At 39.8% G+C, this 25,393-nt stretch overlaps 1 protein-coding gene across 1 annotated transcript; it reads right to left on the bottom strand.

Annotated features, from left to right (window-relative positions):
• Nucleotides 1-334: 334 nt before the first annotated feature.
• Nucleotides 335-13,501, bottom strand: slc38a3b (solute carrier family 38 member 3b). The gene is made up of 16 exons (XM_070902013.1): nt 13,337-13,501; nt 12,983-13,003; nt 12,739-12,820; nt 12,521-12,636; nt 9,737-9,810; nt 9,291-9,383; nt 8,224-8,305; nt 5,170-5,252; nt 4,392-4,450; nt 3,834-4,007; nt 3,588-3,667; nt 3,400-3,500; nt 2,334-2,458; nt 2,092-2,236; nt 836-939; nt 335-697 (listed from the first exon to the last, which is right to left on the bottom strand). The coding sequence occupies exons 1-16, from the start codon at nt 13,432-13,434 to the stop codon at nt 593-595; spliced, it is 1,542 nt and encodes a 513-aa protein (XP_070758114.1). The 5' UTR covers nt 13,435-13,501; the 3' UTR covers nt 335-592.
• Between the last annotated feature and the right edge of the window lie 11,892 nt (nt 13,502-25,393).

The raw sequence follows: 25,393 nt of genomic DNA, 5'->3' as shown, positions 1-25,393 counted from the left end.
TGTCCTCTTTTGTGCGTCTCGTGGGAAAATAACTAATATTTGTGTAGAAATAACTTATGAGTTCTTTAACCATTTCTCATGTATATCTTGCCTTCCTGTCTTCCGGCTAACAGACGATCACGCCTTCTTTTTCTGTACAGTACCAGCTGCAGTTGTTTGTGTGTAAATAAAGAGGAAGCAACAGAAAAGGACCATTTCACCATCATGGATGCACTTAGTCGCACTTACAGATGGTAATAGAAAAAAGACCCTGTTCAGTCCTGATTATTCATAAAAATTGCACTATGTTAAATTGAATTATAGAACTTCATTATGAAAGGATTTTGTTCAGATATGTGTTAAGTTACAGGCAAAAAGTTAATTTAACTTGAAAAGGAGAGAAAAGAGCTCTTGATACCAGTGTGATTCCAACCAACATACTATTGTGTATATTTTGTACTGTTACAAAACCCCAGGCTCTGTACTGGGCAGCCCTGTAGTGTGTTCCCACTGAGGTGATAGGGCTCCCTTTACAATGACCAGTTCTTTTTCCCCCTTTCCAAAGCTCACACACACACACACACACACACACGCACACACACTGAAGCAGCATTTAGTGGCCTCCAGCAGCATGGCCGCCCCCTGTTGTCCAGTCGATGAATATGAAGCTCAGACTCATTACCATGAAGGAGACACCCAAAGCAGCAAAACAGACAGCCTAAGAATGAGGGGAAAAAAGCTTGATGATCAAGAACTCTGGTATGCAGAATAATCCACGACAAAAGCCTGAATCAACAGGATAATCACCAAATTAGCATAATGAATGATTGAAGGGAGAGAGATGTCAAGGCCTCACCAGTATCTTAGGTCTAGAGTTCATGGGTTCGTCGTCTTTGGGAACGATGCGGATGTAAAAGACAGCAGGGAAGATGAAAATGAGGCAGGGAGCTGACGTGGCACCTGTAAAGACAAACAGAAAGGGATGCTTAAAAAACAAAGCACTACAAAGCATTATAGAGAAAGCCTTATTGAATACATGACATAAACACTAAACATACAGTTTTCATTTATTTTCTCTGATAAATTTTAGATTTTTCTAAAAGGTGCAGATCTGAATATTTTCAGCGTCCTCATGCGTCATGTACAGTGTATAACTTGCTAGTTTGTCCTGGTTTGGTGATGACAGAAACAGATTAGTTAAAGGATACTATATAGTTAATCCAAACACAGTTAAATTTGAAAAATGATTTAACACTAAGACCATCAAAGAGATAATCTTGCCAAGTTTTGTTGAAATAATAATTTAAGTAACTACTGAACATTTACTAATGCGCTTGATAGATTATTTGTATGTTTGTTTGTTAATTTATCTATTTATTTATAATTTTCTTTCTTATTGTATTGTATTTGCCCATTATTGGGTAAAAAAAGCTTCAGAGGACTGCCTTTGCTTTGTGAATTGATCATTTTTCAACAAAAAATTAACACAGATAAATCCCCTAATTGTGAGCCCTAAAAATATACAAAAGTTGTTGCAAACAGCTCCATATATTGCGTCACCTCATTGTTTTCTGTCTCTGTACATGTATTGAAATGAGCTCTATGTGTACTCCTGCATGTGTACTTAAATGCACGCACATGTTTGTCAAAGCAGAATCTGTTGCTTTGAAGATGCCCTTGGCGGCCCCTTTAACTTTAATGTTTTCAACTTTCATCTCTAACCAGTGAAACATGACCGCCAATCTGAGGACAGAGTGAGACGATAATATTGACCGTGAGCAAACATGCATTGGTCACGTTTTTTAGTTTTGCTTTGAATGTTTTTTCATGTCAGGAACTAGAAAGCTGGAAACACAACAGATGCTGTCATGTCAAACAAGACCTGTAGGAAATATTAAATGCTTTGTTAGTTATGATATGACACGTTTGCTATGTTTGCTACTAGTCCACAACTTTTAAGTGCGTCATGGTGATGATGCTTCTTGGTCCTCCTTAAAAATGTATCAAAACATTAACAGGAGGAGCTAATGACCTAAAAGGCCTGTGGTGGTGATATCTGAAACCAGAACATCACTAGGATGCTATTTCAGCTTTATGTTCAGTGCTACTAACCGATGATGCCGAAGATACCCAGAATGTTAGGAGCAAATATCACCAGCATGTTGATGAAGGTGAGCAGAATGAGAGCAATGGCAATGTGACGCAACCAGTTGAAAGACTTGGTGGGGAATAACATCTGTTGGATGGCTCTACGTACCTGTGGGCAGACACAGACAGAGGATTCAAATAAGGAAATGATACCACAACAGCATATTCATTGAGTATCACAGGGAGCAGATAAACAACCAACTCACAGGGAACAACACAATAGGAACAGTCAGTGTTACAGCGGTGAGGACAGCCACTCGCACACACAGGATCAGAGTGTCGTACGGGTCGATCCGGCTGTAGGTGTGCAGCAGTTCAGGCTCCACATTGCCTATAGAAATATAAAGAAAAAGTACCTTATTAATAAAGTTTTCTCATGAGGACAATCATTCACTAATAATGCCTTCTAGCACTGGACAGCACATTGTCACCACAAGAGGGAGCTTGAGCTCTATGTGGAGGAAGAGAAGCCAATGGGCTCAGTTTTTCTTCAATACAGAGAAATACTAACCATGAATACTGCATATCATTACATCACTGGGAAATACTACACAACATACAGTGAATTAAAACCAGAGATTAGAATTTGAAAAAAAATCCGAGGTGACTTTCTCCTCTGAAAATAGTGATTAAATATTTGATCTGAATTTTGCCACAAAATGTTTTTATATATATTTCTTTTATAATATTTTTGAAAAGCTGCATTCAGGCAAGAATTTTATGAAAAACTGTAAATGTCCCATTGGCTTAAATCACAAGTAAAAGCTGAAATAGAAAGCAGCATCCCCTCATCACAATGTCAGATCCTGTAGATTCCTCAATTTGGCCCAAATTATTATATTTTTTCTAAAACGGTCACCAGTGGGGAAATTGTCTCTGTGCAAAGGAAGTAAAAGAATGTTTGTGAGTAAAATACAAACTTTATTTTGAGCAAGGACTCCATCCATATAAACCTGTACTCACCAACAAGGCTTGAATGTGGTGCTATATGATTTATTTTACAAGTGATTTCAGGACAGTTATTCCCCACTGCCAAATTGCAAACATTGCAAGATAAAGAAAACAGCAAAACAAAGGCTTCTAAATTCACCTCGAACTATTCTTTCTATCTCTCAGTTTTACTGCCTCTAAGCCATAGCAGCACTCCTTTTGCTTTACTGTGCATCTTTTGACAATAACAAATATCTATCAATACAGTAGTATCTGATTGTTGCACATCTGTATTTTTCCACTGATACTGTAAACACGAACGCCCGGGACGACTGCTCTCACCTTTAAAGGTCAGGTAGCCAAAGAGAGCTGCCAGAAAGTACATGCTGTACATGACAAAGATGGATATGTTGGACACCCTCTGCATCCTCTTCTTCGTCGGACTAAAATCAAAGAGTTGAAAGTTATGCGAATGCCACATTCTGCACTGACATGTCATCAGATATTGCCGGTACAGAGGGGTGACTCACTTGCTGAGCTCAGTGTAGATGGGGAGGACCTCAGGGTGGCAAACGAAGGCGAAAGCCAAGATGGGAATGGTGTATGCTGTCTGTGAAGAACACATAAACACGTGACTTTCTATGATTAGCACTGAAACCGAGTCCCCCCAAAATAAGTGTGGGAGCTCAGGCTAGCGACTACACCTGCAGACATAAAAGGTTTGTGGCCAAAAACAATCCAGAAAAGCAGACTGTATCTTCACCTAAGCAGCCTACCTGTGAGTTGATGGTGAACATGCGTAGGGAACAGTGGGAGTCGTCGTCCTCGTGAACCAGACCGTTGTTATACTCGTGGCCGTGGCTTGAGACATTCAGGCTGAGGTGGGCAGCAGTACCGTTGGCTGAGAACTCCTCAAATGGGCAGGTAATCTGAAACTTCTTGTAGATAACCTGCAGAGAGACAAGAAAGCAGTCAAAGCAATCAAAGAAAAGACGTTAGGATGAGGGGGTGTGTCAGAGTCAGTAAACAAGGGCTCTCAACAATCACTGCCAAGTAAAAAAAAAAAAGAAGCCATTTCACATCAGATTAGCGTGACTCAGCCTCTAAGTACTTGGGTTTTACTCTCAACCTTTGATGTGTCTGAGCAGCTCTTATATTCGCCTTATCAAACATAGCCACATACCACTGAAAATAGGGACCAGGGTGGGAAAGAGATGGAGGTGGGAAAATGAGTAACATGTGTGCCAAGATGACATGTTCAGATCAGAACAAATGAGGCTGCTTATGAAGAGTCACTGTGATGATGTGCCACTATGTGAGCTGGACCAACTTACAGCGCTGAGAAAAAACACCATGCAGCTGAGCGAAAATCCGCTGGTATAGCCGAGGTAACCTGAAAAAAAAAATATTGAAAACATTCAGATCTGCACCCTTAGACGTTACTGATCCATTTGGTCTTCATGTGTTGTTTGGGACTACTGTAAGTAGTAGTAGTTACACAAGATGTCCACAAAGTTTACAGTCATAAGGTTTCCTACTGTTCTGTAAATGAGGCTTCTGTTCTGTAAATGTCTAATTGGGCACCTGCTGTTTCCACTGCCTGCAGTGGGATAAAGACACGCTAATTGCTTGACTTTAGGGTAAATCCATCAAAGAGCCATTATCTAAGTTGGCTCAAAGCCACAGGAAAATATTGTTTTAATTAAGTCCTAAAAATGTTCAGTGAAAAGAATTTGGAAAGTCAAAATTATGAGCTTGGAAGTCTTTATATGTCATAATTTTGATTTACAATGAGCATTTTTATTCTTATCATGCCTAAACTTTCATGTTTTTTTTCCTATCTTGGCAGAAATGGGCTTCCATAAAAACTAGATCCCAGTGGTCGAAATGCACATGAAGATCCAGAGTTTCTAAAAAGGTTCCTATGGCGAAAAGAACCATAAGTGTGTCCCCTGCTTGCAGTTTGAACACATGACAAAAGTTTAACGGTTACAGATGATATGCCTCATTCACACCAGTTGCAATGACCTAATAGTTCACAGTTATCTGTGGAAGATAAAAATGTCTCAAATAATTTGACTAGATGAAACAGACTGTGTTGGTCCTACTCACCAAGCTGTTTCATTAAAGCCAGGGGCAGGATGACACTGGCAGAGACCATGATGACCAGGTAGTTTCCATTCAAGTACCACAGACTGTTTGGAAAAAAATCTAGTTTACTTTGTTGAGCTCAATATTTCAAATATTGGCACAGAGAGACACAGTACAGAAGAGTCAAAAATAGATTGGAAAGATGGTATAAGAAACTGGTTTACACATTTAGTGAAACTGTTGGTACTACTTTTTCTAAAAATCACATAGTCAAAGAGCTCTTGTTTGAACGACATAAGGTTGTTTAAAATCTTGTGGTCCAAATGGTTGGTGTGCTGCATTTTGCCAGGCCAACAGCAACCTGCTGGGAACATCCTTGGCCTCGAGATTGTGGAAAAAACGTGTCTGCTTATGTCGTGCTGCACAGAAGTACTGGAACAGACAGTTGCATAATTCTGATGATTTATGAGGCAGATCACGGTTGCAGAAAAGGAGGACATAGAGGAGCCTAAACAACATAACACAGAGGAAGTCAGTAAATATTATGTCAGCTTGTTCCACCTCACCTTTGCCATTTCTGTCGCTTTATTTCTTTCTTACCAACCCCCCCAAAAACATCTCTATTACTCACCCCATACCATAACACCCGGTAATAGTCTCCATCTTAAAGGCATTGCTTAAACGGATGAAGCTAAAACACGTGTGAGGATGAAATGACATATCCAATCTTAGCCCTGCTTCCCCTTCATGCATGACTATGCTGCTGTATCATTTGCTATATGTGGGCTCCACACTTTAAACAAACCTCCTGTATATGCCCATAAAACATAACTCCCTCATATAACCTAAAAAGCCCACATGGCATGTACATATGTGTTCTTAACACATTTGGACATGTTGTCGCAGGTTCATTACTGAGTGATTTACAGTAAACATTGCTATGTGCTTGTTTATTGTTATGTGAATAGACTTGTTTCAGTCTTTGAGGTGGGCAACCACCAGTTTACTTAAAGAAGTAGAGAAGGCAAATTCTCCTTGTGTGTCTCGCTCATAAGAACAGATGTAATCTGGGGATAGTGATTGTAAATCTCAGTAAATCTCACATCAGTAGCTGTAGACCTGAGAGGAGCACCAGCAACAGGAAGCTTATGGAAATGATGTCAAACCATTAAAGATCACTGTCTCCTAAATCCTGTGGTCTTTGTGTTCTGCAGCCCATTTTAAGCCTCTAAGCCTGTTATTCTTAACCCTCTGAACGAGTCACAACCAGTGGGCTCAGCTGTCTTCCTTGGCCCTACAGGCTGTAGCATACAGTGATCTATGAGACTAGCCGTGTGTGTGTGTGTGTGTGTGTGTGTGTGTGTGTGTGTGGAGGAGTCCCTTGAAAGCGGGGGAAGTCACACTAATCACAGGTCATGTCCTCTTTGGACCTTTGGTCAGTAGGTCATTTTAGACGATCAGCTTTCACTTGCCAGATGAAATGTTGCTGCTGTCCAGAGCTGTCCAAGTCAAATGTCAAGTCTATCAAGACCAATCCAAGTCAACTTTCCAACTTTCCAGTCATCGGGGACAAGTCTTCATAATTGCAAATCTTGTATTTGAACATTTTGACATGAAAGATGTGTTAATAGCTGAGTGTTTGCAAAGCACAGACCTAATAATTAAGTATGTAAGCTGTATGGTTAAGAAAGGCAACCTTTCGGCTGATAAGTAACAAAAAACTTGCATTTCCAGAGAGAATGTTATCTTTATCCTATTCTATTTTACTGTTATTTCTAAATTGTAAAATGTCCTTATCAGCATTTTTTGGTCACAATTTTTTAATAACCAACCTATTTTGTTATGTTTTTATGTTAATAAACTGATACATCACTCTCAAATATCAGTGTTGGTATATTGGCATCAAAAATCAAGTCTTTCTGGAGTCTCACAGCAGTCAAGTCCAAGTCAAGTCTCTCAAGTCCAGATATTTGACCTTCTCTTTGTGTGGTGACCATGCCAATACTCCACTGCAGCCCTACCACCCACCCGCCCCTCATTCCACTCTGTTCTCCTGACGCCATGGATCTGAACAGCGAGAGGTGCGTCGGGTGGAAACGAACAGCGTGTGTCTCGGTTGGTGAGAGCTGGCCCTGAGGTGACCTGTCCTTATGCTCGGCCTCAGAATTTGCACCCATGTTACACCACCTGCTGCTGTCATTTGTGCGTGTGTGTGTGTGTGTGTGTGAGTGTATGTGCGTGTGACACAGAGAGAGTGAGTCATAATACTTCATACGTCAATTTCGATTGTAGCTAAGCCTCTAACACTGACATAAATACACACAAACACACATATAAGTATTAGTCTGTCCCACTCTGACATTAATCAAAGATGAAGGGACATGATGACATGCCCTTCAGAAGGCTTAAACCCGCATGTGAGAGTTTTCTATGGAAAAACACACTAAACTAGACAGCAGACGGACAATATATAAGCAGGTCAGGCCACATGATTGGATGGCTATCGAGTGTAGAGGTTGTTTAATACAAACTGTGCTGTGTATTGTGTAAGAGGGCTGTCTGGATGTTTGGCTCCAATATGTAAAACACAAGGTTGAGAAGGATTGCTGACATTTCTGAAGAGATGTTTTAAGAGGGACGGCCGCAGTCGCTGCGATCCCCTTTAAGCACAAGGTTTGTTTTTAGATTCGAACAGGCAGTTGGAATCCACTTCAGTCCTCCATGGCCTTATGCAGAGCGTCTGTGGCCAGACTCTGACGTGTACACCGCTCGCCTCCAAGAGCTGACAGCACTGAGGGTTTATGTTATGTGTATACATAACTGACAGATAGCACCCAAACCACGGGAGCCCCCCCCAGTTGCTCAGCCAATTACAAGCGGCCGTTCTCGTCACACCCCCCACACTGGCCGAATCAATGAACGGTGCAAACTGAAATAATCGCAGCCCACATTGTCTGCCAGGCCCCTTGACCCCACGCAGTGTCTGAGCACCGGGGCAACAGCAGACAGGAGTCATGTGCCTTTCACTAGCAGCACAGTCATGTTGACAAGCACTTAAATGATATGAATACTCACTCAGAGTTTGGTTCTTCCTTCAGGAAAGCCTGGATGACCAGCGGTAGCTCCGATTTAACAATATACAGGTAGCTGGACATAGCTGGAACAGACGAGACAGAAGAAATGCGGCCAAGCATGTTTAAATGAAAGTACACTGGGGTATTGAACAAACAGACATCAGTTGAGCCATGTCACAAGAAAACTTATCACATTATGTTTGTGTAAGTGACAGAGAGGAGACAGTGTTTCTCCATCAGGTTTGTATTGCTTTGGAACAACATTTAGAGCTTCATGTTGGGAGAAAAACCTTACCAGAGCTGAAACGATTGGTCGAATTGATCGACTGACGGATAATTAATCAATAACTAGTTATCGATTAATCGATATTGCATAGTTCCAGCTTCTCCAGGGGGAGGATTTTGGTGCTTTTCTCCGTGTTTTTGTGTGTGTGTGTTACATCTTCTTTGGCTTTAGGGAATTGCCATAGGTATTTTTCACTATTTTCTGATATTTTATAGACCAAACAATTAGTTGAATAATTGAGCAAATGAATCGATAATGAAAGTAATTGTTACCTAAAACTACTACAGAATATACTGTATATATAAATATCTAAAAAGACAAGCTTTATGAAAATTCTTGCATTCAGTCTTTGAGGATTACAAATTTAACCGTGCTGATGAACTAACTTAATGACAACACTAACGTGTGTCCACAAAGCTTTGGTCAGAAACAGCCATACATGCTGTTCAGTGAGTGGGAGGAACTCTTGTTGATGCCAGCACCACCGGGAACGCAGCTGTTTACCAACACGTCTCCTGATCCTGACTCTAAATACATCCCCATGGTCCATACTTAAAGGGAACATATATCCAAGAACAAAAGCCAAAGTAATACCAGTGGTTTAAGTGAATATAACTGTGTGTGTGTGTGTGTGTGTGTGTGTGTGTGTGTGGTTGAGTAAGGGGGATATAAACTCTAAGCCATGAAATGGAGTATAATTCATGTTTTCTGCTACAGGGAGTTTACAAACAGTCGAACACATTTGTGAGCACATGAATCATTAAGTCACACTGGCTCCTCACCTCCAATATTCTGCAGGGTGATTGCTATTCCAGCAGCCATTTTTCCAGGAGTGCCAAAGGCCCTGTACCCCAGCTGTTCATAAGCCCGAATCCCTGTGAGCAGATTACAAACAATAATATTCACTCAGATATGTTTACTGAGACGTCCCCCTGAGCAACACAATAAAGTACAAACTGTAATTACCTTTTAACTTTTAATCCATGCCCTTTTTAGACTAATTTGCCAGAAGTCGAGCAAGGTTTCTAATTCTGACTAAATGGTCTTTAACCAGTTTGACTGCATCAGATGTCTTCGACAGTTTGGTTTAATCTGGTATCAAGAAGTAGCAGAACTGTTGGACTTTCAAGTCTGTGTATCATTTTGATAACATAAGTATACACTAAGATATATATACTGTCGCTACACTACTTCTTCACAGAAGGCCGAGGCATGACTCAAGGCTTACCCACAATGCCAGAGGATTTGAGCAGCAGATGAATGGAGTAAGATGACAAGGCTGCGACTGCAGTCAGAAGAAATCTGTGACACAATACAGAAGGAGAAGTCATATATATATATATATATATATATATATATATATGTCAACTTTATATTACACCAAATTCAATCCATTTGTGACGTGTTGTGCATGTTCTTAGATGTTACAGTCAATGACATAACATATCTGCACAATTTATTATTTGATCTGACATTATGTATTAATGGGACAAAACCTTTTCATTCAGCCTGGGAAGTTGAACTTCAGTGGTGGCACTAAAGGCTGATTTTCCACTATGTCACTGTCCTGCCAGTGCATGACATTTTAAAGCCGATGCTTTATTGCGACACTATACCAACAAATATTCAGCCTGAAACAAGATGATGCTTTCTTGAAATAATAAGTCTTTGTTATAATAGTATAATTGTACTCCATTGATAACAGGCCTACACATGGATGAAAACGATATTTCCCACAACCCTTTTGACTCTAAGAGTTGCAGCAGTCCTCCTACAGAGGCACAGAGCCTCAGGTCAGCATAATGGGTCTAATGGGTCAGAGGTTGATCCCAAATCCATCACCTTTCTCAGACCTTTTCTCCGCATTCCTGTACACTCTGTATCCTCCTTGTAGCCACGACTGAAGTGAGAATCTTCACCTCTGGCTCATGTCCATAAGCATCTATTTTACAGGTCTGCCTTGTATCACATGCGGTGTGTGATACCTTGTCTAAATGAAGAATTATCCTCCTCTGGATCCTGGCGACCTGGTGAAATATTCAGCAAGGCACCAGGCTTTTCATGCCTGATCTATTTCTGTGTCTCACTGGAAAAATGCTGACGAAGAATGAGGAAGTCTATTTGTATCTCTGCTGGTGGATCAAGGGTTCTCTTGACACTACGGGCTATAATCTCCACCAGAGCCACAATGAGGGAAATAAAAGTTGGCCCTTATTGCCTTGCCTGATTTATTTTTCTGTTTATTCGATATGAAGCCCAGAAAAGTGGTTTGCTTGAAATAATATATAAAAAATGTGACTCATGATCCTAGAAAGCTCTTTTGTTTGCTTTTTTTTATTAAGCTTTTTAAATGCCTCCAGCCTGTTCCCTCTAAAAGAGCCACTTGCTTTTAATCCCATGGAAATCAGGGATTAAACAGATTTCAAACAACAGATTGTATTTTATGCACAAAAAGGTGCTGTTTGAAGCAAAAAGCACAGACTAAAAGCAAGAAAAACATTAAAACAAGTATAATGAAAAAAGTTATATGGTAAAATAGAAAATAAGAAGATGCAAATAAACACCTTAAAGTAACCCATAAGGTTTTAATACTGACTGTCATGTTGTCTATCTCAATAACAATCATGTTTATTTGCCAAATCTGCCCGTTTTTCTATTCAGAGTTGCTGGAAGTTAGGTTTTAAAAGAATAAATGTTGGTTGATAACCTTTCTATCAAAATAAAATTGCCTACACTATAAGATTTTGGTAGTCTTGAACTTTTTTTAGCCACACCTGAACAACAAATCAATCAACCCAACCACATTGTTGAGACACTGTCGGAGGAACCTCCACTCCACATGCAGCCCTGTCTGCAAAGAGTCCATCAATAAGTCTGTTTTGGTATTAACTCCTAATTACAAACATCTTTTAGTCAGAATGTGCAGTATATGCCGAAGCTTTTTGAAGAATTATAATAAAATGAATTAATTACATCATATGTCATGCCATTAATCATGCTGGAGGATTATACTCCTTCACCTACATCTGATGACTCATCCAAACCTACAGTTTTGCAGTGACTCACAAGTCCATGTTTTATGCTTCTTATAACAGGCGTGATGCTTTGCTGTGTGTTGGCCTTAGATAGAAGCAGTTTAACAATTATCATTTTGGTTTAATTTGATATGCAAGTGCTGTTTACTGTATGTTTGACAGAAGTTGTCATGTTATTGAAGACCGTTAGTCTGTAAATGTAACTGCAATGTCTTTTGTACCTACTGCTACATAGCAATGATCCAGTTACATAAAACCAGTTACCAACTATATATAGTTATAATACCACTGACCCAATTGCTAACAGGAATTTCATAGGAAATGGCCTGCAGCCTCCGTTATAGAGGACCTACTCTTTGATAGCTCTAGAATTGAACTGACTTTCTATTTCCAGCTGACGCTGAGGCCACTCTCTATTCCAGTCCTCCTGCTACTTGATCTCTGCAGCCACACAAACACAGACTACATGACCAAGACAACCAGGGTCATGGTCTGACAGCAGCATTCTGCAAGGAGCAGCAGGAAGTAAATGAGCGATCCAGATGCCTTACAACGGGTCTGGAGATTTGGTTATTCCAGGCTATGGCCTTTGGTGGACATATCAGGGGACCTGATATGTTACAAGATGTTATGACAGATACTAAATCACTCCTATAAGTAACCAGCACCACCCTGGCCCTTAATCGCACCACCAAAGCAGCCCACTCCTTAGTAATTCCTCAGGAAGTACATTAGAGAGTCTCAGGACCCCATAGTGCTTTCAAGTGCATTCAACCATTTAACAGACTCCACCCTTCAGGGGAGTAGTATAGCTGTAGGTACAGGACCACAGAAACACATTGATATGTTAAGAAACTGACAACAATTCAACACTGCAACAATCAATATAAGTTATTTTGCCTTTGTTTGATAAGAGGTAGATTCTAGCTTGTATTTTGTAAATGGCCACCAGTTGGTAAATATACTTATTTACTCACAAGAACAGGAGTATGCCAGTGTTGGCCATGGCATAGGCCAATCCCAGGATTCCACTGCCCATGATAGCGTTACCCAGATTGAAGACAGACATGCCAAAAGAGGTCTTTCCTTCAAACTGTGGGGGGGGGACAAGAGCATACAATAAATCTCCAATTTATTTCAACATCAAACGTTATGCTCTTTCTGTTGATTTCTTTCTGTAAACTTTTACACTTACATCTGTGAAGCGTATAGGTTTCTTTCCATCTGCAGTGGGCAAAAATTCCTCATTCTCCAATCCTCCATCAGGATCATCAAATCTAGGGGGCAAATGTATGTCTGTTAATTCATGAGTCTCTCTATCTACCTCCAAAAACTGTGCACATATCTTCTGTAGACGGTAGTTAAAATCTTATTTCTTTGTATCATTATGTACTTTGAAAAGTTGAAAAATCCTTCGTACAGATCTCTAAAAAACATACCTGACTGTTTGAGTGCCATTTCTGTATAAGGATCCACCCGTTGCGGTGAGCAAAAAACAAGGTAAACATGCATTTAAAAAAAGATTATGCAGGAAGTCACTCATACAGTATGTCACCACATTTGTTATCTTATTAATGGGAAACTTTTATCACAGGGACAAAGGTCTGTTCTAGCATTTTTATTTACCTTAAAAGTCAGTTGATTTACTTTAAATAATCAAGGATGTGGTTTTCACACAAGTATAACTAATACAGGAATACAAAAGGACTCTGTATAAAAAGTGCTTGACACATGCTGTGTTAAAATGCCATGCAGGCATTCATCTGTGTTTAGAACAAGGGGACAATACTCACTGATCCTCCTCTAGCAGCGTCTTCATTGGCACACCCACGTCATCATGACTTTTCCCGTTAGATAAGATGTTCATCTCTGACTGAGCAGGCTCCATCATCCAAGTAGTGACAGAATCTTTTTGTTTTGTATGAGTTCAATGAAGTCGATCCTTTATAGTCACTCAATATCTTGAATATCTAGGGCAGAGGGAGAAAGGACACGAATCACATACACTTGCGTGGGTTTGGTGGGTTTTAAGATGCATTATTCCATAAACTAACTGCACTCATCAGTGAAAATGTACTGTGCACTTTGAATGTTTAAAGGCCCTGAAAACATATTTTCTCAGTCAGCTTCTTCTATTTAAACACAAAGTTTTCTGCCAAAGTTCAAACTGTTTTGTTTTATTCACATGAAAGATTTTTATATTTTTTGTTTTGTATCTATTCTTCTCACTGGTTTGAAGTGGGTGGGACTGGGTTGGAGAAAGCTGATGTCCCTAATCTCTGCGAACCAAATAGGATCTAGCAATATCGTCATTTGCTTGCTTTGTTTCCACACCACCGTCAATCAAATTTGATCAAATCACACCCTCACAGTCCTGATGTGGCAGTTTAGTTTAGTTAACTTTGGTTCACTGTGACTTTTTGACAGCAAAGAAATGATGTATTGTAAAAAGGATGGGTATAATAACCTGTAGCTTCAGCAACACCTCTTCAGTGTATTGCTTTATACATGATGCAGCAAAAGCAGCAAAAGTGTTATTTGTTGCCTAATTATTTCTAATTCATTTTCAATTTCAAAGAGTAGTGTTTTAGTCTACTAGCTCAAGCAGAAATAGTTCTTGTGTTAATGTACTGACATTGCAGGTTTCTGTAAATTGTGCAGCGATGACTCAGCTCTACTGTTGACACAGTGACTTCCAACACCCGAGACCTGACCTGAGTCACTCATTCAATTTGTTCACCGAAACCTCTGCAAAAATACACCAACATGAATGGTACATAGCTGTAAATGATCACAGGTTGAGATAAAATGCTGGAAAACAGGGCCAATTTTTTTTGCTTTTCCAGAACTTCAGTACTAAGCAAGGCAAACAAGTCCAGACCACACGGTCAAAGGTCAAGGTCTATTTGAGTTTTTTTGACTTTTGTTTGCTCTTGTCTTTAGTGTAGTTAATATCACAAGCCTGCAGATTCTCAGTGCTACTGCTCAGATACCACACAATGACACTGTGGTCTTTATGACGAATACATAAGCACAATGTCACCAAACAAAATGCTAAATCACTCACAACAACAGGCCTCAAATTACTGAGAAAGCACTTTGCAAAACAGTTATTACTGTAGTACAATAATTATACATTTCAACAGTATTTTTCCTGAAGGAACGTGGGGTTTCTGGTTTGAGGAGAAAGGAGGTATATCACTGGCAAACTATAAAGATAAGATCTCTTTGGGATAGTTCACATTACTCACATTCAGATTACAGATCACATTATCATTAATTAAAAACTATTAATAACCTGCCATTGCCTGCCATGACCCCAGTGACCCAAATGAATCCTCTTCTCTACTTCACAGTGTGAACTCAGAGAGACAATGGCGTGTTGTTAGCTGCTTCCGCTGTACAGCAACTCGATTGTGTTCAGAGTGTCCCCTCAGCCAGAAAATCACTGTTACTGCTATTCATACTGTATGGTTAAAGAGGGCCATTGATACCACGCCACTGCTGAGAGGAATAAAATAACATACTAAACACAATGAATAGGTACAGAGGCCTATAAAATAATGACTAATTTCACACAAATAAATATTCTTAAGTTCAAAATCTGGGCACCAATCTTATTCAAACCTAAAAAAAATCATCTAACCTCAGTGAGGCCTTCCATTGCCTTATCTAGTGAGTCATTTTATTTGCCCAAAGTTAACATGTCCCTTAACGTAGCCGCAAACGTAAAAGCTCCTAATGTCAATACTTTCTGTTGCAACACCGGGCATTGATAATGATCATTTCCAGAGAGACTGAGACCAAAGAATGTGATGCGTATGTCTTTTTAAAAGGAAGCCTATCACATCAGAAAGTTGTTCTCCTCCCCCTATGAATTACAAAGTGTAACATTCACTTTAAACATGTGCTCGTTGTAGCTCTAGACCTCGCAGGGGAATCCAATCGCTGTTTTTTTGTTCATGAACGACCAGAAAAAAGCAGATGAGCCTGCGGCCACTCCATTTACAGTAAACAAAGCAGGAGGCTCACTATGGAGTCTCATGATGTTTGACGTTTTTTCCACCCATATGATCACTGTTTTGTTGTAGTGCTAAACATTTTAACGGAGACCGTTACACTTAATTTCTGTCAATGGTGGACGGTGAATGTTTGCAAATACAAGCTAAATTGTCCCTGGCATGACATTTGTTTTCATGGTGTGGTATCAGGGAGGTTAGTGTATTTTTATACTTTATATATATCCTGAATGTGAAAGTGAGTAATACCTTGCTTTTGTGAAGGAAGGTCATTAAAGGCAGGCGGAGGAAGTAGAAGCTGAATTGTGATACACGTGTATCTAGCACAGGAAATCAAATAAAAAACCTAAAACTAAACATGACCCTAAAAAATTTGCAGAGAAACATTTGCCTTTGAATAGTTTGAAATGCAAAATCACACTCAAAGCCTTCTTCTTTTTTGCTGATAAAACTGTATTCAGTCTGCATTTCCTTTTCAAGTGGATGTTTCTATTTGACACGTTTGCTCTCAGTCAGAACAGGTCAAATATTTTTCTTATATTTCGATTAAAAATGTTGTGAAGTTAGAGGAGGACTTCTGAGTAGCAAAGGCACATGAGGATATTATTACAATACACAAACACAGAAATCTCCACATAAAAGGTCTAAGGGGCTTTAAGTTTCTGAATAATTTTCAAATAATTACCAAGAACCTTCCTGAAAAGAAATATGTAATCTGTTGGTCATTATGCGGATATCTTATATCATCTTTGATTTAATTTCTTGCTTAAGCCAGAGAGTATTTCAGTCAGTGCACAGTTAAACATGCAAAAATGTGCAATTTGTCTACAGGCAAGCATACAATTCAACAAAGATAATGAATGCATTTTTACTTGGGTTCAAACTGAGCTTTTCTTTCAAGGAAATTCCCAGTTTTCATTAATACCAAATAACAGAGTTCTTTCCAGGAGACTTCCATTGGAAACTATTAGGGAAATTACAGACCCATGAAATAAAGCATTGCCAGGTGTTCTCTGGGCTTTTAAGAAGCATCATAAAGACCTGTAAGCCCACATCAATCTGTTGCAGTTCAAAGTATCAAGGTGCACCACAAGAGATAGATCCAGGCCAACTACCATGTGAGTGATCTCAAGTCTGAGATCTGGTAGCTGTATGCGAGATGAGATCTTTAAACGGACACATTGCTGATACTATTTCTGCAGTGTAATTTCATCTAGTGATCTAGCAAACGACAGGCTGGACAGTTTAGCCATATGTACGTCTATAAACATGTCCCTCAAGATGAAGATGACAGCTTGTTAGAGACTCGACAGATGTGGTTTATGAAGGGATCGTTGAGCTGCTAGTATACAATTCCTTATGCGAAGGTACTGAAACATGTTATTTTTTTGTTTTTTTTACAAGGAAAACTGTTTGCAGATCGTCAAAGCTGTTTGGGTCATACTGAGGATTTTCTATTTGTATAATTTAATTATGGATAAATCAAAAAGAAAACAAGAGACGATATTTCAGATGAAGACTGGGTGATGATATGATTCTGACTAAATGGATTATGCACATCTGCATCACTTTTTTGCACAAGTTAAACAATAACAACCCAGATACAGAAACTGTAGTTCAAAAGAAGGGACATCAATTCATTGTTTGTGGGAGTAGCAAGAGCTGCAAAGGTTGTGGATAAAAAATAACACTTGACATTGTTTCTTCTGACTCTCCTGCTGACTTCAAGTGATCAAGAAGGTAAAAGCTGCCAAGCCATGAAAATGTTCACATGTTCTATTCAACAGCATCAACTTTTTGGTAACTTAACTATAACTATACTTCTTTGGTAAGTAACATGCTGTTTCTATATCGATAAAACGCATGAAATAAACTCCTATGAAAACTGCTCGACTCTTGACTCCTGATACTGAATAGTGATCCCGGTCCATCTGAGCATATCCTCTTCTACTGAGCACCAGGAGGGTCACCTTACACTGTACTACAGCCCATAGTGAGTTCTGTTATGTAATTGGCCCTAAAGGGGCATGACAGCGAAAGGTCCCATTCTGAGTTACTGGACTTACGTGACATTTGAAATGTTTGAACAGGTGGGAGGTCACATTCTGATTAGCTGTTTGATTTTTCTATCTGTTCAATGTTAATGTGAGAGAACGGCTATTTATAAAAACAAATATTTATACAAATTAGCAGCATTCTCCAACAACTACTTCCTATCTCTCCTTGTGTCAGTCGGACATAAAACAGGGCAGGCACGGGACAAGTGGGGGGAAGTGGGCGAGCACATGTAGATGAGGAGATGCCCATGTGGTGGTGTATCAGGAACAAGGCACGAGGTTCAGCCAACAGCGCCTGGCAGCACCAGCTCATCTCAGCCACGTGCCTGCTGGGGACAGAGGAACACATGCTCATGTCCTGCGATATCAGCCAGCACCTGAATCAGATTCTACTCTGTGGCAAAGCAGGCTAAAGGGATTGCTTTTATTATGGTGAACAACTTTTAATAGCTGACATGAACAAAATTCTTGGGCATTGATCTGTTGCTAGTGGATGAGCAGTCTGTAATAAGAGGAGATTCATTTATTTCTATTGTCCTCTTTCTGAGGACAAACACGAGTGAGACAGGAGCTGCCATACAATGATCCTTACATGTATATTTATATATAACAGACAGCAAGATAAAGTAATACTCTTTCATTCACAACTCAGTACACAAACTATACCATAAAACATAAACATCAAATAGTTGAACAAAGATATAGGTCATATTTCGCCATCTACCCACCTCCTCATATGCCTATATTATCAAGTATGTATAATGGTCAACTAATAGTTTCAACCTTTCTGACATGATAAACAACATGACGTTGTGACGTGGAACATATGCAGAAACTTAAAAGGGGGTTCTTCACATCCTATAAGGTCAACAAATGGCAACTTCAAGATATATTAGAATTGTAGGATTGAACAAAAATGGGTTAAATTATGTATTTATTACAGAAATATGGCAAATTAAATAAGTTCCCTATGCCCTTGGGCCAGCACGATGAAGTTACCTTCATCCATAATGAAAATTTTCAAATAATATACACAACAAAAGATGTAGGTGACATTCATGCAAACAAGAGTTCTGCATCACCTCCTACTTAGGTATTCAAGCAGTGTGACGCATGGCAGAACGCACACACACACACACTAATGATTAAAATACGTCACAAGTCTGTTCTTGAGCCAGAAGAAAAAACAGCGTCTTCACCAGAGGAGTTAGTTTAGTTGAAATGACTTTTGCACAGCTCTCAGTACAGATGCTTTTCAGGAGAGCAAAGTTTCCCCTGACTTTTGAACACAAACACACCAAATTCAAATGTATCCTCCATCATATTTTACATATCCATCGTGGTATGTCACAAGACAGGTTGGTACGTCACAAGATGTTCTGACAGCAGCAGGAACAACAAGAGGGAGTGCTATACAGTAAACAAGCTTTACATGCAATAAAAAATCAGAACTGCGTTTACTGTAAGTGACATTCAGAAGCATTTGGTCACTGCAGCCGTGAATGAATGTTATATGGGGTAGAGAAGAGGGCACATCACAAACAGGTGATATCCAATATAATGAAAGTTGACAGAACGCAGGACGTCTCCTCCCACCTCATTCTTCAGACTGCCTCTCGCACTCAGGCTGACTGTCGTTAAAGGGATCGTAAAAAGGAAGCAGCAAGTGCAAACAGGGAGCCAAGATATAATTTAATACACTGATTTACAAGAGGCCAATACAATATGTGTTTATACAAGGATTTACAAGGAATATTTCATTTAAGCGATGATTTGCGGAGCGACATCAAACAGCCTGGCAATCCTCCTATATTATACTTTGTTCACTTCATTTTGTACTGCACTTCGGTCAACTCTGGTTCTTTAAATATGCTATATAAATAAACGTGATTTGATTATACTAATGTGTAGAAGTTTCCATATGTTAGAAAGTACTGACAGACTGTATTTCGCCTGTGTAGCTGGGCATGAGCATGTCTTCAGATGCTGCAGAGGTGACTCCAGCCGTAGGAGGTCCAGAACATTTTGCTGCATTACTTGATCAAGTTAAAAGTTGATCCGTTGGACCATTAGTTTAAGCTCAGGCAATCATAAGGATGTATGTTAAGGGGGTGACGACTGACACATCCAGAATCATGGCTGGAATAAAGGAGGTGAACCGTGTAATGTTCATCTTTTTTGACACTGCATGTGGACCGCATCATTTTATGTGTTGTTTCAGGTATTTTGTCCATCCCCTGAAAATGAAAATAAAGTAGAGAGGAAGGAACTCTGCAATGCAATGTACACTTACAACAAGTGCAAAAAATTTGACTTATGTGGACCTATATAACGGTTGATAATGCACTGGTGTCTGCATGTTATCTCTGGTGGGAACGATGTCCACAACAAGAAAGAAATGGAGAAAAAAAACATGCGTAAAACTAACCAAGAGTAAGGAAGTAAGAAGCATCTGAGGAGCAGCCGAGCTAAAATGTGATTCAGTGTAACAATGGCAACTATCCAAATGTCATCTTGATCCTTTTATGTGAAAATAAACTAAAGGGAAAGGGCATACGTAAGCAAGAAAAGCTCTGTTTGAATCAGTGCATGTTTACTAAAAATACGCCCATGTTAGTTACATAAGGGATCGGTTAACTTTCATTAATTACGAGTTCATGATGACAAGCTGCAGGGCATTTTTCTAAGAAATAGTTTGGTAACCAGCAGCTGGCAGCAGGAGGCACAGGGGCAATTACACTCCAGGTCGGCACTTCAGCACAGGTCTGTCTCATTGTGTCAACACAATCCTTAATGATACATTTATAGATTTAGATGACAGATGTTTTATAAATGATGCCATTTAGATACATTAACATAATTCATAATTGCACAACGAGATATATTGTATATCTAAAACAACTTTGAGACTGATGTCGTTTTGTCAGCATGTGAATTTCTGTTTGTTGTCAGGGAGCCTCTATATAGCACTGTGATGTATTCACAAAAGAAACACATCACATGAGAGATGTTGATGGTGGTGAAGTGTGACGAGAAAGAATATGTCACCATCAACATCAATGTCACAATGATAGATAGATTGGATCAAAATAGTTACTTGCACACATGTGATCGGATAATATAAGAATAAAAAATGTGAGCTAAATGAGCTAGCTTTTTGTGACAGGCCGCAGCAATGCAATGCTGCCTGTTCAGCAACGACAAAAAAACAACAAAGTTAGCAACTAGCTGGTGAACATAGAGGAGCATTTAGCAGCTAAAGAGCCAGATATTTCCCTCAAGAGTTGGTTGAGATTGGATTTATATCCACCAGGTGGACACAAACATGACTCCAAATGAATGCTGATTTGCTCTGTATCTGCTGGTGTATAAATACGCAACTGTTAGCTAACAAATCCGCCATACGAATGCAAAAGGTGTTGCCCCCAAATAGCCCAAAAAAAAAATCAGTTATAGCAGGTTTAGATATTTAAGATGAGTAAGCTATCTGCTAACTTGACACTTTAATGTTTTTGCTTTGAAGTCTTCAGGAGACCTGTATATCATCTTATATAAGATGGTTTATATATAGTATATCGGTTAACTGCTGACATTCAGTATTTGTAACTTGGAAAGTATGTGGTGATTTACTTCCTGTGAGTCTCCAAATGCAATAACATATGGCTCTCAGTGGAATGTGTTAGGCAGCATATATTAACTTGAGAGCATATATTTTGGCACTGATTGCTCCAGAGGGAATAAACTCATGGGAGACCGAGAGCCACAAAATAAACGAATCTCAGTTTGAACTTTCTCATAATATGATGATGTTGGGACAATTTCCAAAAAGACAATCTCAGTCTTTAAGATCAAAGGGCCTGCAGGGAACATTTAATTTATACTCTCAGTGGATTAGACCACAACAACTATACTCTCTACTTGAATATATGCAATTTATCCACTTGAATACACAATATCAACAAAGGACGATGACTTTCCAATGACTTCAATATAAATAGACAACAGAACACGATATGGTCAGGTTCAACCCCACAGATTATGAGCCCCATGACAAAGATAAGAATAACCTCTGGAGAGTCTGACACTTAACACTTGACTCAATATATTCGCAGATATTCGCAGGTCTCTTCAGTGTGACAGCAGAGCTCAGCTGGCCGCTTCCCACATGGATAAAACATTGGCCTCCACACACCGCGCACCTGTCCAGCCACTTTGATCACTGCACATGCTGGGGTCACTGACCGCAGCCGGGCTTATCTGCTCATTCTCCACTGTGATGAACCCAGCATGAAAAACCCATATAGGGTGTTAGTGTTTAGATAGGGGGCCAAAGTAAAAAACACACCCCCTCACCCACACCACCTTGAGTACACAGACAGAAGTTCTCTGGACAGTCTATCTGTATCCATGAATCTGTTAAATGTTTTTCATCCTAACGTTGGTTGGTATCTCACAATGTCTTTTCTAATTATGTTGTCATCAATATCAATATTTTGTACAATGCCTCACACATGTTTTCACTAGAACAACCACAGTTTTCCATGACAACCGCTCAACACCTGCATTCATGCAACTGGGGGTCAAGTGCCTTGTTTCCATCGAAATTAGCAACATGCAACCCGCTTGTAAGCTTTTCTCAGCCTAGTAACAGGACACATGATGCCGATCCAAAAAAAAACTGCAGCATCCTGAAACCTCATGCTCCAAAGTCTGACAGGACAAAATTAAAAATGTCTAAACTTTAAGTATTATTATTTTATATTATAATAACTGTGGAAACTGTGAAAGTAACTGCAGAATATTTTGCAGTAGAGTAACAGTAACAGTCTAGTATAGAGTTTAAAGGGCTAGTTCCCTGCAAACTCTTCATTAATAATATAACTAGTACAAGAATGTGAGCTGTATTGATATAAGAATGAAACGTAACTAGGTATTATTGATTACCAATTAATCTTTTGATTATTTTCTTTATAAATGGGTTCATCTTTTGGTCAATAAAATGTCTAATATGGTGAAAATGGCCATAACAATTTCCAAAGCGACATCCTCAAATTTAGTTTTTTGATCAACCAAGAGTCCAAAAATGTACAGTTTACCATCATACCATTATGAATTCTTGCTCTTAAAGTAAATATGCAGGTATTGCCATATTACCCGGGCACAAGAATCACTGGCACACATTCATTGCATGAACACTGTTCAAAGACAACTGCAAATCCACATTTCTCACATCCCACACCAACATTCAGGCCACAAAGGCCTGTCACACACTTCAGAAGAAGAAACAAGAGAAACTTAACATTTGTGGTTCCCCAAAGCCATTACTGTCAGGCACACAATAATAACACAGTATCACATGTAATCGGCTCAGTCAGCAAAGAGTGATAATGTGCAGCATTAACTTCCTACACAGGGCGCTCTTCCTCCACACGGGTATATTTAGCGTACAATAACAAACGCAAAGTGCTTTAAAGGGCTGCTGCTGGTTGTTAAAGCTACTGGTTTCACGTGTTTTGACGCAGACTGAATATGTGATCGATGTGTGGCTCCATTATTTAGACCAAACTATAGGCTATCAGTTTCTGTCGGATGTGGCTTTGGTGGTGGGAGGGAAAGGAAATTGTCCTCACTCGATGCCATGTGGCTTGGACACCACCAACACATTCAAGTGTGGGCTGAGTGAACTGCAGGACAGTGTTTCACAAATTAAGGATTTCTTTTTAAAAAGAAGGGCACAGGCTACCAAGAAATGGGCGTCATAAAATATCGATTAGTCAAGTTTGATCCCCCACGCACACACACACACACACACACACACACACACACACACACACACACACACATCAACTGAAACCACAGCAGGCATTTGCGAAACACTTTCACCAAACAAAAGTGATATCTGCTTGAGAGTCGCGCATTGGCTCATGCCCCTTCATCCAGCTGTTGATTTAACTTCCAGGCGGATCCAACATGCATTTGAGAAAGAGCCAAAATGCAACATGAGTCGGAGTGACAATAGATGGACAACAATCTGTCACTGGCTCCTTGAGGCACATGGTGATGACATCTGGACTTGGCGCTCACAGCAGGAGGACCAAATAAAGCTATTCTTTCCTTATTGATCACCCCCTCCAAATAGGAAACAAAGCCTTATGTCCCCGTATCGTGCCCCATGTGATCATATGAGCTACAAATATTCACAATATCTGTTTTCATTCTTCTCCCTGGGCTACAACATCCCTAGTGATGGAAAAGAAATCCTACTATATCCGAGGTTTTAAAACACTACTTCACAAGCCTCAGCCTCTCAGTAGAACCAGTTACACACAAACATCATGTCAAACACAGCTGCACACTCTCTGCAAGCAAATCACGTTCATCTTTTCTGTTTAAAGAAAGACATGTGAGATGTGTTCAGTCTTACCAAAGCTTCTTCTCACGAAGCGCTCGAGTTAATTCCTCTGATGAGTGGGAATAAATGATCTCTGATGAATCTCTTCCTCCTCGCGTGTCTTTCTCTTCCTCTTTCTCAGTGAAGGTGATGGTTTCTACATTCGTGGGTATTTACGCGCATTCGGACCGTCGCTCTCTTAAGCCAGCAGCAACAAAATGCGCTTTAAGAAATGGTCGGCATTGTAAAAACCTTGTGAAGCTCCGCTGTGGGGGTCGCATTAAGGTCCGCCTCCTTCGCAAACCCCCCCTATAGCCGCGCTGTTCGCAGTAGGTTTCGCCGCTTGGTCTCGTGTAGGTCAGGGAGAAATACAAGGAAACTCAGAGTCACTCTGGTTACTCTTGCCTTTGGCATGAAGGAATTGCGCATAAATGGCAGCATTTGGCGATGCCTTACGCGCAACGCCGCGAGAACACGAGAACAAATCAAAGAGCTATTATTATGGACTAAGTGAGGATCACACTAAATAGACATTTAATGATATGAATATGCCAGATATATACAACTGTCGCTTTTCTCTTTCCCATTCACACACCACCAGTTCCCCACAGTGCTGGTGTGGTCTAGTTCACTTTATTTGACTCTTTCTCTGCATGTTGCATCTGATCCAGCAGCTCCCAGCACGGCGCAGCCTGAGATCTGGCACCTGTAAAAAAAGAAAAGAGTGAGGAATGTGGAGAGCCCCCCTGCTCACTAATGAGAGAACAATAGCTGGGCACTTCATACTGAGGTGAGGAGGTCATCTTTGGCTCTGGCAGACAAATACCGTGTAATGCATTCATTTACTAATTTATTTTAATTGCATAGTTCCACCGCAAACTGAAGCTAAAGTCCACATTTCTATTTTGAGCAAAAACAATATATGAGTTTATTCTGATGAAAGTTATGGCGTAGTGCGGATGTGAGTTCACCAAGTTGGGGGAGATCCACAAGTGAAATGTCACCAGTAAATAAATGTGTACTCATGCAGACATCAGAACAGAATAGAATAGAATTTTATTGTCCAGCACAAGAACATGAAACAAATATAGTCACAAACAAAAACAAACACTGAAATACAAAAAAAAAACTGACAGCCAGTAAAAATGTAAATAAAAATGCTGAAAATTAAAATATAACAGGGACACATCCACATACACTGTTATATTAGCTATACAAGTGTCCAGTGCAAGTTCACCAGCAAACCATTATGCAGAAGATTGTCTTTGGTGGATAACTGGTCCGTCTAGCGACCTCTATAGGCCATGTTGGCACAATGACGTTTGAGGATACTAATGTTCAACAGTTTACATCATTTTAACCCTCATTTATGCCTCCATCAAC

This window comes from Enoplosus armatus, chromosome 3 (genome assembly GCF_043641665.1).
Source record: "Enoplosus armatus isolate fEnoArm2 chromosome 3, fEnoArm2.hap1, whole genome shotgun sequence".
In the NCBI taxonomy this organism is placed as follows: domain Eukaryota; kingdom Metazoa; phylum Chordata; class Actinopteri; order Centrarchiformes; family Enoplosidae; genus Enoplosus; species Enoplosus armatus.
This window is presented reverse-complemented; position numbering and strand designations above follow the sequence as displayed.